At 38.4% G+C, this 18,442-nt stretch overlaps 1 protein-coding gene across 1 annotated transcript; it reads right to left on the bottom strand.

The window, feature by feature from the left end:
- Window positions 1-11,558: 11,558 nt before the first annotated feature.
- LOC129768014 (transmembrane protein 209) lies at window positions 11,559-13,720 on the bottom strand. The gene is made up of 6 exons (XM_055769370.1): window positions 13,561-13,720; window positions 12,877-13,506; window positions 12,538-12,820; window positions 12,152-12,481; window positions 11,859-12,092; window positions 11,559-11,801 (listed from the first exon to the last, which is right to left on the bottom strand). The coding sequence occupies exons 1-6, from the start codon at window positions 13,569-13,571 to the stop codon at window positions 11,673-11,675; spliced, it is 1,617 nt and encodes a 538-aa protein (XP_055625345.1). The 5' UTR covers window positions 13,572-13,720; the 3' UTR covers window positions 11,559-11,672.
- Window positions 13,721-18,442: the final 4,722 nt, after the last annotated feature.

Genomic DNA, 18,442 nt, shown 5'->3' with positions numbered 1-18,442 from the left:
CCTCGAATCCATTTATTTCTGTGTGTTTCATCTGCAATAAGAACTAGTGACCCAACTGCAATGGGTTTCACATTCGCGAACCACAACAAAATATACTGAAGAAATTTCCAGCTATCCCTGAGCGCAGTTCTTTCGTCTGTTGGTGCTTTAATGGGCTGCCGTACACCATTAGAATTAAGCATAATAAAATGGTTCGGAGTCAATGATTCTTCGTCCGAGCCCTCGATTGGCATATATGTTAATGGTCTCGAATTAACCATGTATTCAGCTTCAACTAAAAGAGTTGAAAAGGTCTCCTCATCCAGAATTCGTTGAGTGGGTAGAGAATTCAATGCAGTTTTAATTGACCGAACCATTCTCTCCCAACAGCCTCCCATGTGAGGTGCACCTGGAGGGTTGAATCGCCAAATTGTGTTTGTGTCAGTGAATGTGCTGCTCAATTCATTATTGATTTCTTTTATTTCTTGTTTCAGTTTCCTGCTGGCTCCTATAAAATTGGTTCCTTGGTCGCTGAATATTTCCGATGGTGCTCCTCTTCGTGCAATGAAGCGTCGTATAGCCTTTTTGCACGAATCCGTGGACAAAGTTGCAACGATTTCCAGATGGACTGCGCGCACTGTTAAACAGGTGAATAGCGCCACCCATCGCTTCACCGTAGCTCTTCCCTGTTTTACAGGGTAGGGGCCAAAATAATCCAACCCTGTAAATGTGAAAGGTCGAATGAACGGCTGTAATCGAGCAGCGGGCAAGGGGCTCATCTTCGGTGCCCGAGGAACGGCTTTATGTATTATGCACCACCCACATTTGCTGCTTATTTTACGCACTTCTACACGTAGCTCTGACATATGGTATTTTTGACGGATTTCATTAATCACGGTCTCGTTATTTGCGTGACGGTAATACACATGATACTATTTCAAAAGTAATCCAGCACAGTGATGTCGTTTTGGTATTATAATGGGAAACTTTAAATCGTATGGAGCAAATGGTGCTGCTTCTATCCGGCCGGAAACTCTCATCACGCCATTTTCATCCAAAAATGGGGAGAGTTTGAATATTCGACTTACTTTGTTCAAGCTCTGTTGTTGTTCTGATGGAAGCGTCTCGTTTCTCTTCAAGGTTATCATTTCGTCAGGAAATGCCTCGAGCTGAACAAGCCGCCAAATGATATTCTCAGCTCGTTTAAGCTCATCACCATCAAGTCCGGTTTTCTTAGGATTATCGTACTGATGTCCGTTCCGACGATGCCAGCAAGACTTAGCATTTTCAAGAAATCGACAAATATATGCCACACTTCTGACTAAACGTTGCCATTGTGAAAATCGATCGAATTCTACTATAGATTCAATGCTCAGGTTACGGGAAACATGAACAGATCTCAGCTCTTCGCAGGTGTTCGGTGGGGGAGGGTGAAATGATGGCCATTCACTTTCATTTTCGTATAGAAATTCAGGCCCAGCAAACCAGCGACAATTTGAATTAAATGTTGGTCCTTTGCCCCATTTTGTGGCTTCGTCTGCCACATTCAAACGTGTAGGAAGCCATCTCCAATCTTTTATTGATGTTTCATTCAGTATTTCACTGATACGATATGCCACAAATTGACGGTATCTTCGTTGATCCGACTGTATCCACGATAGGACTGTACTGGTGTCGCTCCACATTATTCGTCGTTTAATTGGTAAACTGTGATCTTCTTCTATAGTCTTCGCTAATCTAGCTCCAATAACAGCCGCAAGTAGCTCTAAGCGCGGTATTGATAATGGTTTAAGGGGAGCAACCTTTGCTTTAGAAGCGACGAGTACACAACGAATTTCACCGTGGTCTATAATCCTGAAGTAACCAACCGCAGAAAACGCCTCATCACTAGCATCAACAAAAATGTGCAATTCCATAGAATCAAAACTGGCAGGCGTGTACCCTTGGAAGAAACATCGGGGTAATCTCACCCGCTCGATGTCTCGGAGCACGGTTAGCCACTGTTGCCAACGAGTAAAAATATGTTCCGGAATGTTCTCATCCCAATCTGTTTTCGATCGCCAAATTTCCTGGATGATCACTTTACCGTGAATAATGAATGGAGAAACAAATCCTAAGGGATCGAAAACACTCATGACGACCTTTAGGACACTCCTTTTAGTAGGGACTAACACTCCTTCTATCAATGATTGCAATTCGTCGGGTAGTGTGAGTAGAAATGTCAACACATCTTCAGTGGGGACCCATATCATCCCTAATACGCGCTCCGTAGTATTGTTATTGCCTATCGAAATTGATTTCGTATTCACTGGATTGATTTCTCCCAACTGTTGCAGAACACTGTTGGAATTAGATAGCCAGTTTCTTATTTGAAAGCCTGCTTTGCTATGGATAAGCTTAATTTCACGAGCCAGCTTGACCGCCTCTTCTTCCGTATCAACACTATCCAAGCAATCGTCCACATAGTGGTTAGTTTTGATGGACATTGCAGCTCTGGGATACATTATTTGGTATTCATCCGCATTAATATTTTTGATATATTGGGCCGAACAGGGTGAACAAGTCGAGCCAAAGGTTGCCACATCCATACAAAAAACTTCGATAGGACTCGTGGAACTATTCCTCCACAAAAAAAAGCTGCGCAGAACGATCAGATTCCCGTATCACAATTTGATGGAACATCTCTTGGATGTCTCCGTTTATAGCTACTGCTCGCTGTCGATAACGGAAGAGAACTCCTGGAAGTGATGTTAGCAAGTCGGGACCTTTTAACAATTGCGAGTTTAGACAGACTCCGTTCATCTTAGCTGCAGCATCCCATACGACACGGACTTTGGACGGTTTTTTAGGGTTTAGTACCACGTTTATTGGATGAAACCATGTACGTTTCGCATCAAACCTAGACATTTCAAAGGAAGATACCTTATGCGCATATCCTTTAGTTTGATAATCATCAATTAAGCGCCTCACAGCTTTGTATAAATTTGGACTTTTCTCTAATCTTTTTTCAAGGCATTTCAATCTTTTTTCAGCCATCATTCGATTATTAGGAAACTCCACAATATTTTCCTTCCATAGAAGCCCGGTTTCAAACCTGCCGCATGGTAAACGAATCGTGGTGTTCTTCAAATTGCTTTAGCACGAGTGTCTTCCGTCCCTTCGAGTTTTTTAACGGCGCTTATTCCCAATGATTCAATAGCAAAAAAATTCTCGACCGCATCATGTAATTTTTTATCAGAAGATATTTCGCAAATATGCAGATGCGCGTGTGAAAATGGTTCTCTGTCTGATTGAGTGCGTCCGTGAACAACCCAGCCAAGCCGTGTTTTAGATGCTACTGGTTCCTCTGGGCGGCCTTCTCGTATTTTATGCGTTGTTATCAAGTGCGCGTTGTTAAGACCAATTAGAACTCTGGGAACAGCATTTTCATAACTGTGAATAGGAAGACCTCTTAAATAGGTGAACGTTTTTGATAATTTTCCATAATCAACGGACTGCTCTGGAAGCTGTAGATTTTCTACGGTGCGGACATCCGTAGCTGTATATATTTTATTGCTTTTCAACCCGGATATTGATATATTTACACGTTGCGATCTCTCAATGAATTTGGTCACTCCTGACGTCCATTGCATGCACAATGGTGCACTTTCCCCTCTCGTACCGAGTTGTTCTGCAATTGCCTGGTCTACCATCGTTATTGAAGAGCCGTTATCAAGAAAGGCGAACGTATCTATGGAACCCATTTTACCATGAAGTGTAACTGATAGTATACGGAAAAGAATGAGCTCGGATGGTTGTCGATGTAACGAAACAATTCCACTTTCCACAGATGGAGGAGCTGAATTATCGGGTTTCCCAGGATGCAATAATCGGGAATGACGAGAAGGGCACCCACCGATTCCGCAAACCCCTACTTTGCATGGCCAACGTTTATGAGAAATTAAACATCGTCTACATAGACGAAGCTCTTCGACTCTCTTCCAACGATCTTGTAAACTCATTGTTCAATGCAATCGCGTACAAAATGACCTCTTACATCGCATATTGGACATCGTTCAGAGTGCGTTTTTATTCTGTAATCGTCGTTGTGAAATTGGTTTGAATTTTCTTCTTGTGTGTGGAGATTTACATATCCTTTTTCTTTGCCAGTCGCTATCGTCACATTACTCACGGCTGCTACTATTGTTGTCATATAATCACCAAATGTGCCCAAATCCGCACCAGGATTCCGCTGTTGGTGAAGAGCCCAGTCAAGTTTTATATTGGGAGGAAGCTTATCAACTAATTCCTGAAGAAGAGTAGGATTATTCAGATGTGCCTCCATTCCAACCGCACGCGAATGATCGCATAAATTTTGAACTGTTAGACCATAATTTATCAGCGTATCCAGTTTATCTGGTCTAGGTGCAGCTGTTGCACGTACTTTATTCAGGAGACTATGCACTATTTTCTCAGGATTTCCATACAACATTTGTAACGTGGTTATCGCTTTAGGGACTGATGACGGATGTAATAGCAAACTGCTACCAGCTTCTTTGGCTCGTCCTCTCAGGCACTCCTGGAGACGAGGTAAATTCTGTTCGTTACTGTAGCCACACATGTTCGTTGAATGTATGTAGCTACTGTAGAAAATAGACCAATCGCTGCAGTTGCCATCAAATGTAGGTAAACTTCGAGGAACAACTTGACGTGCTGCAAGTTGTTGCGGAGAAGGAATTTGGAATTCACCAGTAATGGGTAATGTACCCGATGAAATACAGTTCCCTGAATTTACCATCGCTGTAGAATTACCGCCGTTAGGGAGAACCGGAGGTACGTATGGTGGGAAACGAGAGTCTACAGTACGTCCTCCATAGGGTGTCTGATTCAATCCCGAATATTGTGCTTTATTTTCGTAAACATTCTGAAGTGTCGACATAGGCAAAGCATTGAATACTTGCGTTTGTTTATTTACTAATGAAGTGTCAACTAAATCAGGAGCGTTTAAGACAGTAGAATGCATCTGCCTTGTCAACTGTTCATTTGACACATGTTGGTTACTCTGTCGAGGATGTAAATATTGTTTTTGTGAATTCTCTGGAAACTGCTTTCTTTCGCGTAACTCTTCGTGGTACTGCATCTGCTGCTTACTGCCAACCGGTTGAATCGATTCTTCGGAACGATCGAAATTTCGCACCGCTGTAGTTGTAGTTTGAGTCGGCTGGATAGACGAAATTGGAAATGCGTTTGAAGGCGTCGTGATGGTTGGAGAAATGAGATCAATCAGATGGACCCTATCGTTATCTAAAGGCGTTCATTGTGGTCTCCGATGAGGTTTCGTTGTTCATTGACGTTGTTTGATGGGGTGTTTTTCACACCGGCATCGTTAATTTGCAAAATACTGACATCTCCTTTGGGATCCGAAGACTGTTGATCTTTAATCCATAACTGCGTTCTTCTGGATCCTGGATGATTCTGATGGCGGGTAGTACTACGTGCCTCACTATCCGCGGTCAAATGCTGTCGCATAATTTCGTATTTTCGATTGATGAAGTCTTGTTCGAGAAGAAGCTTTTCATTCCTAGCCTTCTCCTGTCGTTCCTTCTCTTCCTTTTGCTGATCGTTCAGTAATCGTTTTGCGAGGGCTTTTTCTTCTTCTAGCTTAAGAAGCTCAAGCTCCATGCTTGCTTCTAAAGCACCTGAAAAGGTACTTCTGCTGGATCTAGAACCGTTCCCATTTCGTGATTTACGTGGTACACAGTTCGAACAAAGGAAGGTTTTATTCGCGATACTGTGATCAACTCTGGCACAACGGAAATGGTACCAATACTCGCATTGATCACACATAACCATCCATTCGTCTGCCCAATCAGGTTCATTACATTCCTTACACTGATTTTCGGGCCCTTCGTGGGTTGCATTCTGCTCAACTGGTGCTAACATTTCGCCATTTGCTGCGTCACCGACAACGTTACTGTTTCCACCAGTCAAAGTGAGGTTAACTCCTGGCTTAGATCGGCTTCTTCTCACATGCAACATAATTAATCGTTGATATATGTACTCGAATCACACTCGCTATATAGTGCGTTAATCTTCAAGTTTGTTGGAGAAACTTTATAATTTTCGGATGGTTCCCAAAGCGAAACTCGTGGAATGTGATGGAGTTTGCTTGAAGCTACAAATGTATTTGAATTAATTATACTTTCACAAAAAAAAAAAAATATATATATATATATATATATATATATATATATATATATATATATATATATATATATATAATGATTCTTACATTAAGTCCACCTCCAATTATAATTCCTTCAACAAATAGTTTAAATAACTCTTGACAATATAATTTTGTGAACAGGCCTGTAGTGAACAACACTTAACAATGAACGTTACTTTTTAAAATGGCTAGAAACAATCGTTTTTCTTCCGTAACTCTACGTTACATGTTTGAAGATGATTTAGGGTTACCAGCAATTCAACACGGGGGTATTTTTTGGTGTTGAGTACTTTTGTATTCGCTTGTTGTTGTGCAGACCGGAATATGTTTCCCTAAAACGTACTTTTAAACTGAGAAGCCTGGGAAAATCGTCATTTCAGATACTAGAGGTGAATGAACTTTCGCGGTTCGAGAACTACGTAAACATGAGATGTGCAATAGTTTGAGAGGGAAATGTAAAATACAATGATCGTTTGACAATTCTTCCGTTCACATATTTTGGTAGTCCTAGGCATCATATCAAACGTAAAAGGACGTTCATCAAATTTACTTGTGACGAAGAACATAATCTATTACTAAAGTTTCGAAGCATTCTAAAATAATATTCGAAGTGGTAAACAAGTGGATTGCACAATATAATAATTGCGTAGTTCTACGTCGGAAATATGCTGTCGTGTCCTAGATACAACCCCTTACAATTTTTTTGAATATCCGGTATCCGGCCGGATATTGAGTTACTATCCGGTATCCAGCCGGACAGCAAATATTGGCCGGATACCGGATATTCGTTTAATCTCTAATTTTTACGATGTACTGTATTCTATTAGTCGAATCATTTTATTTAATACTGACATTGAGGGGATTGCAAAAATACATGGTACCCCACAGACATTGAAATTCACATACAAACAGGTCAAGCTGAATGAAACCACTTAAAAAAGTATTTGGTTATTTGGGGACTGCGGCCATCTCGGATTTGGATTTTTCATGACCTACTACGTTCTAACAGCACTTTCATTTGATACCCATATTGATGGGGTATTGAAAAAAAAACATTCACCGTTTCACCGTTTTGTAGTGGAGGTCAATTTGGATTTGTTTTTTTTAAATAACTATGTTCTACTAGTCAAGCCCTTTCATTTGATACTCATATTGAGGTTTTTGAAAAAATAAATATATTACGGAATTTTGTGGTGGCAGCCATTTTGGATTTGCATTTTTTTAAAATAAATGTAATCTCCCAATCAAGCCCTTTAATTTGATACCCGTATTGATGGGGTTGTGAGAAGACATGTAATCCGCCATTTTGTAGCGGCCGCCGTTTTGGATATACATTTTTCACAAATAACTGTATTCTACTAGTCAAACCATTTCATTTGATACCCATATTGATATGATTTCGAAGAAAATATATACATGGCGCCATTTTGTGGTGACGGTCATTTTGAATTTGCATTTTTCATAAATAGCTGTGTTCTACTAATCAAGCCTTTTCATTTGATTCATATTGATGAGGTTTTTAAAAAAATAAATATATTGCGGAATTTTGTGGTGGCAACCATTTTGGATTTGCATTTTTCATAAATAAATGTGTTCTACTAATCAAGCCTTTTTATTTGACACCCATACTGCCCATGATTTTGGCCTACAAACATAACCATGAAAATTTCCGATGAAATGATCTGTCCAATTGGAAGATATTATCGGCAAAAAGAGGGCCTAGGTGATTTTGCGGATTATAACTTTTTTTTTTTCCATTTGGAAAACGCTTGCGTCTATTTATGCGGACAATCAATCGTTTCAATGAACATTTGTCCCCATAGCTAGACGTAATGACCAGGTTGCTCTGTTTGTAGCGTTAGTATTTACAATTTCGATGATAGTCAAAACGTCTCCGTGGGTAGTTTCAGTTGTTATCGGATTAAATCAAAAAGGGTTGGAAAAAATTAGTGAAATGTCTGGAAAAGGTGCTCTTGATTTGTTGCGAATCTATGATAGTACTTTTTTCCTGAAGAATACTCTGGGATATGATAAGAACAACAGGTTCGTGTTTTTTTAAATTAATCGAATTTGTAAAGGCAATCTGCAATGTTGGTAATTTTAGCAACATGATTTACCATTATCACGATCAATCGCATAAAGATGGTGGAGTGACTTACTCCAACAATATGAGTAAATGCGGAGTATGTGGAATAATTTAATGTTGAATCCGAGGAGTTATAATGCCAATATTATTCTAAATTTACCACTGATCTGATTGTTTCATTATCTACTTGAAGATTCAAATGCAGAAATTTAGGTAATTAAAACATTAAAAAACACAATTGCTTCTCTTTGTTCAACGGGTACACAAAATAGTAATTATATGAGCAGCGTTTCAATGGTTTCTTATATTCATCTATTAGGAAACACTAAGTAATAAGACACTATCGTGACAGACATGTTTGGACTCTACAAAGAATGTGATTCAAATGTAGATTTAGCTTATAGCACATAATACTGACAATGGTTCATTTTCGAACGATGTATGAAATCTGTATGGAACTACGTCTGTTATGTGGACAAACAGTGATTTTTCGGAAAGGTTTTTTTCAAAATTGCTCAAATGTTTTCAAACAAAAAATGTTTATTTGCATGTTGAGCAAACGTATTACATTGTGTAGAATGCGAAACAGCGAAAAAGTCGATTTTGTTCATTTTGTCGTTTACGTCTCCTATACAAACATGGGCAGCATATTGATGGAGTTCTGAGAAAATACGTGATCCGCCATTTTGTAGCGGCCGCCATCTTGGATTTATTAGGTGAATCGGTAATTTTCTTCGGTTTTACAAAAGATGGCGTAACTTCATTAATATTCCTGTGAATCAAATTTCCAGAAATTTTCATTGGAAAGCTACTGTCATTGTGTGTCTTTTTCAGTATATTTCAAAAAGTTGAAACATAAACATAGTTTTTTGCCGCTTCGAATATGTCGAATTTCGTACCAACGAAAGTGTTTTTGCGGGGAGTTTTACTTCAGTACTTCTATATGAAGAAAAAAGCTGCGGAAAGTCATCGAATTTTGGTGGAAGTTTATGGTGACCATGCTTCAACCGAGCGAACGTGTCAGACGTGGTTTGCACGGTTTAAAAGATGTAATTTTGACATGGAAGACGAAGAACGTTCCGGACCGCCAACAAAGTTTGAAGATGAAGATTTGGAAGCTTGACTCGATCAAGATCCATCATAAACGCAACAAGAATTTGCAGATACACTTGGAGTTTAAATCGTTTAAAAGCAATGGGAATGATCCGAAAGATAGGACATTGGCTGCCGTATGAATTGTAGCCACGAGACGTCGAACGCCATTTTTTCACGTGCGAACAACTGCTCCAACGGCATAAAATAAAGGGTCTTTTGTATCGAATCGTTACTGGCGATGGAAAGCAGGTCCATTACAACAATCCTGAACGTCGGGCAACGTATGGATACCTCAGCCACGCATCAACATCGACGGCCGCGCGGGATATTCACGACTAGAAGGTTATGCTGTCTATTTGGTGGGACCAGATGGGTATGGTGTGCTAAGAGCTGCTAAAACCGAATGAAACTATTACGGGGGAGCTCTACCAACAACAATTGATGCGTTTGAGCCGTGCACAGAAGGAAAAACGGCCACAACACAATACGAGCAAAGACACGATAAAGTTATTTTGCAGCACGACAATGCTCGGCCGTATGTCGCGAAACCGGTCAAAACATACCTGGAAACGATGAAATGGGAAGTCCTATCCCACCCGTCGTATTCTCCAGAGATTGTTCCGTACGTTACTACCTTTTTCGATCGATACAACATGGCCTGGTTCACCAGCACTTTGCATTTTAATGAAGTCAAAAATTGGATCGATCCGTGAATTGCCAACAAGATGGGAAAAAGTTGTGACTAGCGATGGGCAATACTTTGAATATTATAAAAATATCAGAAAATCTTTTTTTTCCTGCATAGGGTCAGCTTAACCTGTAATTAAAGTATGGTAATCGGTATCCTAGCGGTATCAGGTATAGTTTACGACCTATTCTTATGCCTACCAAGTTTTTTGAGCATAATTTCTTAAAAATCGGGAGTTAGACGACGAACATCGTGACACGAGATATATATATATATATATATATATATATATATATATATATATATATATATATATATATATATATATATATATATATATATATATATATATATATATATATATATATATATATATATATATATATATATATATATATATATATATATATATATATATATATATATATATATATATATATATATATATATATATATATATATATATATATAGTGGTTCTCAGATTTCCAAGAAAAGTAGTAGTTTTGTTCTTTATTGCAAAATATTAGACCCGTATTGTTTTATTTTTTCGTTTGGGTGACCATTTCCATTTTAGGGTTGACTGAAACATAATTTTTCCTACTGTTTCTCAAAAATTCATAACTTTTGTTAAAACAATTTATACTTCCAAAAAAATGAATTTTGTTTTCGTAATGGCTTTGGACTAAGGGCACTATATTTTTTATATTTTTCCTTGAAATCTGAGGATTTTTTACATAACATATCTAGATATCAGAGAGGTTATTTTTTCGTTTTTGAGACATTGCGACATTGCAGTAGCTTTTGTTTTGAACTCCGAAGGGTTTGGATTTGAGCAGACAGCGATTGCCATTCTCGGATTCAAAATCCAACTGTATTGTATGAAGTAGTGCAGTTGTGCGTGGAAGTATCTATCTGAAATGAAATCAAAATTAATAAATGCAATCGCTATCGACTTGCTCGGTATCTATACAGATCGAACGCGATTATACACAGTACATGCACAAATACATGCATAAAAAATGAATAAAAAATATATTTTTTGACTCGATTATATACAGTGAAAAGAAATCCGAGACTGTATATAATCGAGTCCGCTCTGTAATAGTAACATAGAGCTAACGACCAAAATTCTTATCGATTCTATTTCTATAATAGGGTCCATAGCCTCCTTCCGAAGTAATACAGATGTGATTCCGAGAGGAAGCAGGCACAACGATTAAAGGATGGGTTTAGTGAGCAAAAATCTCACTTCCTAGTCAACTTGGAGACTGGGAGTCTTTAGAAGATTTAAAAAAAAGTTCCCGGGTGTATGGGTACACACAAGAATGAATCGGTGACTTTTCGGCGAATAAGCCCAGCATATTCTGTAAAATTGCAGGGTTTCTTCAAGAACCATATTCTCTGACGGTGTTTGCTACGGATCGAAATAACGAATGATCGCAAAACAGCTGTATCGGAAATTCGGAAACAATAGAATTGAGAGGGACCAAAAGTTATATACACATAATATTGTTCAGCATTACTTTCATTATTCAGGGTTTTCGGAATTAATGAATGTATATGAATAAAAAATATTTTATGTAACATTTGAAAACACATTGCTGTGAGCAATTCCAAGCTAGTCTTCAAGAACACACAAGATGTTGATACCACTCTTCCCGAGGTTGATGCCCTCCACTAAACCTTCATGATTATTTTTCATATAAATAAGAAACTGAATTATAACATAGTAAAGGTTGTTGCGATCCTGCAAAAAAAAATAGCTTAGCAATAGTATAAAAACCAAATATGCATAAGTTCTTACGTGAGCACAGGTGTGTATTTTATCATCCGAGATGAAGTTGAACTTTGGCTTCATCGGATTCGTGCACAATATGGCACATTTAGCTTTGTTCTTGGTTTTTACTTCTAGCAGTGTTTCCTTTGGACTGGTCTTATCGGCCATAACGACGTATCGATGATAAAACGGACGACCACCGGGCTGAGGTAGTGGCCGCAGCTGGCTATCCATGTATGTGCAGAACAAATGGAAAATAACCTTCATGGGAATAGAGCATTTAAATTATCTAGTCTACACAACACATTACATGGTCTTACAGCAGAATCCGTGGGTAAGTGTTCGTCCCAGTTGAGTCCCTTGTAGGACGAGCCGGAATTCCAACGGTAATCTGTTATGCAGCTCCCCTTAGAGAGATCACGAATTCGTTGGACTAGATATTCTTGATTGGTGGACATCTCGAGGAAAGGAATCAGAAGTGGTAATCTCGGAATGTACATCGTTACCAAATGTTGATTTTCGGCGGTTTTCTTCAACCTTTCCAATCCTACGCTGCCAAGCTGAATGTCCGAAAAACCACGGTTCTTGAAAGAAGCATCGATGCTCTCCATTTCCGAGACTATTCGTTGGAGAATTGTTAGCGATATCCACTGGAAAGTACAAGTTTGTTAAGATGCCCGCTCATAACTTATATAAATTAACCCACCATCCTCAGATTTGCTACGTAATTTGAAAGTTGTACGGATGACACTTTGTTCAGTACCTCAGAGCTAACATCCGGATCAATTGGATTGTATGACCCACTTTCGTGCTCCTTAATTATTTGTTTGCTAGGCGGAGCCGAAGGTGAAAGTTGATAGAGAGACGTTTTCAGAAGATTGGACATATCATCCATCTTATAACTATTCCAGAATGAGTTCATTCCGCTCGCAGATGTATTCAGTTTTTCTAGGTAAGAACTATTATTCTTCTCTTCGTTAGAAACTTCCCTAGTTATAAACAAAGAATATTATTCCTTGCAAATTTTTACTACGGTACCACATACCTGAGATAATGCTGCAAACCCTTCTCGTCCACAATGAAGTCCGCTTTGTTGGCCGCCCTCCGGAGTGAAGGAGAGAAATGTGACGAAGTGTTGGGACTTGCATTGAATGAAGCCTCAAATGAGTAATTCTGCGCTGAGGCATTTCGGTCAATCGGGGTCTGAGGTGTGCTTCCGCGATTGTAAACCCAACCCGGCGAAGTAGCCGTGAGACCACTATTGTTGAACGAATGCAAACTAACCGACAATACATTTGTTGGAGTGGTGTTCGTATCAAGTTTACTTTTCGACTTAGGTGTCTTTATTATAAACGATTTGTCATTCACCTCAAATTTCAGAAGTTTGCGTTGATTTTCCGTTCCTGTTAACGGTTCTTTGCTGAATATATAGTAGAAATAACGAGCGAAATAGTATAATGCGCTGCATGAGAGTATACCCGCCGCTGCATATTCCAGATAATACCACTGGGAGAAAGAATACGGGCATTTGCTGGAGATATCGAAGAAAATAATCGACAAAAGAACGATGTTGATAGATCCCCACTGAAGGCATTCGCGGGAACGTTTGTTATTGAGATATACGTCAAGCGTTTTGTCCACTAAAGGACTCCGCGAAATCGGCGAACTGGGATTGCTGTTAAAGATATTATATTAATATAAGTTAAATGAGTTTATCACAATCAGATACCTTATCGACATATCTACTTTCCAGAAAACTTTTCAAAAACAAATTTCGATTTCTGAGCACGCTTCTTCCCTATTTTCACCGATCGGAATGAATTCTCCACTTTTGTTTATTTTGTCGGAAGAAAAAGCTGCATTCAGGAAGGAGGTGTTCCAACTCCCTTCAGAAGAGTAAACTCATCATGAAACGAATGTCGGTTCCAGTTGTTCGGTTATCAGGTAAACATCGACACGACTAGTCTGAACCCGAACTCCGACAACTTTTAGCACCATATTCCATTTTCAAGAATAAGGTGTTAGAATTAAGGTGTCCTTGAAATATGTTTTGTTATGAACATAATTTTACCTAAATGAAAAAGGCGAACATTACGCGTTAACGAGGAATATAAATATACATTTTGTATTTGAATAATATCCGTTCTAATATCTGATTTTATATGTCGAGGTTCGAAAGATAAAGTTAAAAACACATGAATATTTCAGATTCTGATGAGTTTCGTTCATTTACTGCTTGGAATCTTTTCTATCTACTCCTTTTACATGGTTTTGATATACTAGACATTAGCTGACAGATGATAGTTTTGAGTAGTTGTAAATTGAAGAAAGAAGCTTAAATAGTTAGAGTTATTTTGTAAAAAAACACTCCAATAAGTTTTTCACATTGTGAGCTCGTAAACAATCCATATTGTAAACGATCCATGTTGTAAGATAACTAAAGGTAGGTTTAGAGTTCCCGTGAACGCGGACGAACACTTTTGACGTAGGATTACGTCTTTCGGGAACATATGGGGGTACAAATTAAAAAACGAAAATCGCTAAAAATGTCCAACTTCAAACGCTTATTGCTCAGTCATTTCATGATGGAATGATGATATTTTTGCATCAAACGATTTCGGCACTCTATAACAATTTTTCACCTTGAATAAAATAATATATATCATGTAACTAACTATCGAACAATTGAAAAACCTCAACCCCTATCCTAACGGAAATACCCATTTCTGATTGGTCGAAATTGACGACACATGCGGCGGGTCCCTAACAGAGACATCAAAACCAAGCTTCCTGGTGGAAAACGACATTGAAAATGCATGAAAGTAGGGGGAACTTTTGTTCCTACCGAAATGTGTTCCCTAACAGATACATCAAAACCAATCTGCTTGGGGGAAATCGGCATTGCAAATAAATGCAAGTCGGGGGCATTTTTATATTGTAAGTAAGGTGAGTGATACGATTAATTCTAGCCAATGAAATTTAAATTTGGAACTTGAAGTTGGTTGCTTCGTGAAATTTCATATCAATGACCGATCGTTTATTGTGAAACATTTAGCACAAGTGTAAGTGTAAAATTGTATATGGTAGCAGTTGTGTTAAAAATGACTTGATACAAAAAACGATTTATTTCGTTTTTCCTAAATGAAAACCAAGGTATGTTCCCACTCGAGAACGAATCGTTTGGTTTAAACTGTCTGTTTTGTTGTGTTCATTGTCACCCAAGGAAAGTTTATACGGCGAGAAAGATTGGGAAAGTGAAGAAATATTAGTGATTCCCCATATGCTCTACATATAGTATTAGGTGTTGTTAGTCCAATTAAAATTCGCATTGGGTTGAATAGACACTCAGAAAGTAAAAATTATAAAAGAAAATTACCTTTCCATTTTAAATATGTTTTCTCTATAATAAAGTAACATGTTTTTACTGATGAGGAAAATTGACAATTGTGTTCGGTATTGGTAATTATTTTATACTACATTTTCTCTTTATTTCATCCATACATAACACAGAAGGCATCTCGTCTAGGATCACAGAGGTTTTCGTCATATCTCGTTCCACTTCGGTATCTTTTATCTGATACGCACCATCCAACGACTGTTTACTATCCTTCTGTCATCATCACTCGGTAAACACTGGTGGAGTGAACAAACAATACCTAACAACCAAACAAAACGGCCCTTTTGAGGGCCACCGAATCGTTATCAAAGAGTATAACGATGTAATTCTTCAAACATGTCCAAAATCAACAAATAGCCAAACGGAATCCTACGTCAACTATGCGGTCGTGTCTCGGGCACAACCCTCCTGTGACTTTTTTGTTAATTTTTGTTCATCGACTTCGGTGAACGTGAACGTGAAAACAGTGGTGAATATAGACGTCAAAATATTTCCCCCTTCATGTTCACGTTCGAATGTCCCAAGGCAGTCTGCAAATTATTTCACCGTGAACTGTAAAAGGATATGTTTAGCAATTGTCAAGTTTTCAATGAACATTTTGATATGGATGCAATTTCATTCAGTCGGATCTCTGCGTGGGTTGAAAAACTTCATTGGTTCGGGTTGATTCGTGAACAACTATATATTTTATCCGAATAATTGTATTGAAGATCGATGTTTATTTACTTTACGTTTACTGCCGAACTTTTAAAACGTAAACGTTTACGTAAACGTTTACGTAAACGTAAACGTAAACGTGAACAAAATCATTCTATTCACCATGATTTTTTGAGTTGTTTTTTCGCAATGTATTTCACCGTGAAATGATCATACTATTCCACCATCTGTTCAAGTTCACGTTCAAAGGAACTCTAAACCAAGCTTAACTTGGAACTTAATGTGTTATAACAGCCATTCCATGTCAGACCGATAAAGTGGCTCTCAGATTTTCTTGAAAAGAGGTAAATTTGTTCTTTATCGCAAAACATCATTTGTATTTTTTTTTTATTTTTTCATTAGGGTGCTCATTTCCATTTTAGGGTAGTTCGAAAAATCAGCTTTTGCCGCTTTTTTTTTTCCAAAAAATACTTTTTCAAAAATTCATGACTTTCGAACTACTGAACCGATTCAAATGATCGACATATCAAATCAAAGCTTAGAAGCATCATAAAATGTCGATCATCTGAATCGATCCAGTAATTCAAAAGCTTCGAGTTTTTGTAGTAGAAAAAAAGGGGAAAATTTATTCTTTCGAACCATCCAACTTAAAAACTTAAAAAAAGCCTCTCTGATTTTTGATATGTTATGTAAAAAACCTCAGCTAGAAAAAATATTGAAAAAAAATATAGCGCCCTCTAGTCCAAAGCCATGTAAGAGACAAATACAATCAAAAATTACAAAAACAAAATATATTTTTTGCAAGTGTAATATTTTTCCGAATAAAGTGCGATTCACATACAACATCCACGTCACGTTCACGTCCAGTCACGTCACGTTACGTCAGTTATTCTACCATGCAATTCTTATGAAAACATTCACATACATAAACAATCCCTGTTCACCGAGGGAAAACAATCGATTTATTTATCAACTGAGATTGTATTCGGAGCTAATGAAAACAGGTGTGTCACGTTTGGTAGTCGAAGTCAGAAGACTTTATTCTAAACAAATACTTTGACAGTAGTATGTTTATCAGCAGTATGTCGATTCGTGCTGAATACGCGAATAAATGAAACTATCTAAAATTTATATATATATACTCATTTGGTAGATGTTCGAAAACATTCTAAATTTCAACTAAACCAAATACTAATTCAATATACAATAGCTCTTCCCCCTTACAAAATTTCAGAAATAAGAACAAAAATTCAAAAATATTCATATTCATTTTCTATTCCTGGCATCTTCAATCTCTTCGAACGCCTTGGTAGGCCAGTCAGCATTCCCGATTCAGGCGGATACTTTCTTTTTCTGCTTCCACTTTCTGTTGGTTGATTCTCCTTTCGAGCAGACGTTTGTCGATCATCATTTCTATCCTCCACGATTGGCATCTCAGTTTCAGCGGTAGTCGGTATTGGCCGACCAGTTTCGACCAATCTCAAAGACGTCCTTGGCTGATTCGATGTTCCTTGTCTATCCTTAACGATTCTGATCTGCGTTGGATGAACGGTAGTCGTCGCCTCGTTTCCAACCATGATCAGTAGTAAATTTTTGGAGAATCGTTTTAGAAATGACGCTTTAATCCATTTTTCACGTAAATGCGGAATGTTAAGCTTGTACCACACGATATCTCCAGGTGTCAGTGTATTTAAAGGGTCATGTCGATGAAAGTTATTACTAGAATTAGAAGCATCATCATGCGGATGTGGTACCAGCATTTGTTTATAATTCTTCTTTGGGTTGATCAAATCGATCAACATCTTTGGTTTATAGCTAAATATTCTTTCAGAAGGGAAACTACCTGACGTGACGGTGCTGCTGCAAGCATGGACTGCATGTATGAATTGGCCGAGACGGTGACGGAACGTGGACGTTCTTTTCCGTAACGTTCTATGTGAATCGCACGTAAGACTAGCAAATTGGCTTTAATTTGATATACAGTAACGTCTCGATGATATCACTGGGCGTTTATATAGGGTTGGGGAAAATGAAATGTCGTATTTCTGATCGAACTTTGACGCTTTATTTAACTTTAAGTATGTTATACAATTTATGTCAAATATGCGCCGTTTTGGTCGCAAACTTGTTGCCATTTAGAAGGCAACTTCATTAAACCCCATCCCCCCTCCCCTTATAAAACCCCAGCCAGTTTTCGCAAGCCTTTTTTGAGGCCAACTTAGTATCACCAAGAGCGTTTTGCATGGAAGAGATGATAATCACTTGGAGCCAGGTCCGGACTATACGGTGGGTGCAATAGGACATCCCATCCGAGCTCCCGTAGCTTCTGGCGGTTCATCAAAGATGTGTGAGGCCGAGCGTTGTCCTGGTGGAAAACAACACCATTCCTATTGATCATTTCTGGCCGCTTTTGGTCAATCGCCTGAACGGTCAAACTGCTCACAGTAGAGAACCGAGTTGAGGGTCTGGTCATAGTTGAGCAGCTCATAGTGGATGATTCCCTTCCAATCCCACCAAACACATCAAAACCTTCCTGGCCGTCAATCCGGCCTTGGCG

Source organism: Toxorhynchites rutilus, chromosome 2 (genome assembly GCF_029784135.1).
Source record: "Toxorhynchites rutilus septentrionalis strain SRP chromosome 2, ASM2978413v1, whole genome shotgun sequence".
Taxonomy (NCBI): Eukaryota; Metazoa; Arthropoda; class Insecta; order Diptera; family Culicidae; genus Toxorhynchites; species Toxorhynchites rutilus.
Note: the sequence above shows the minus strand (reverse complement) of the source record. Positions and strands in the feature narration are given on the sequence as shown.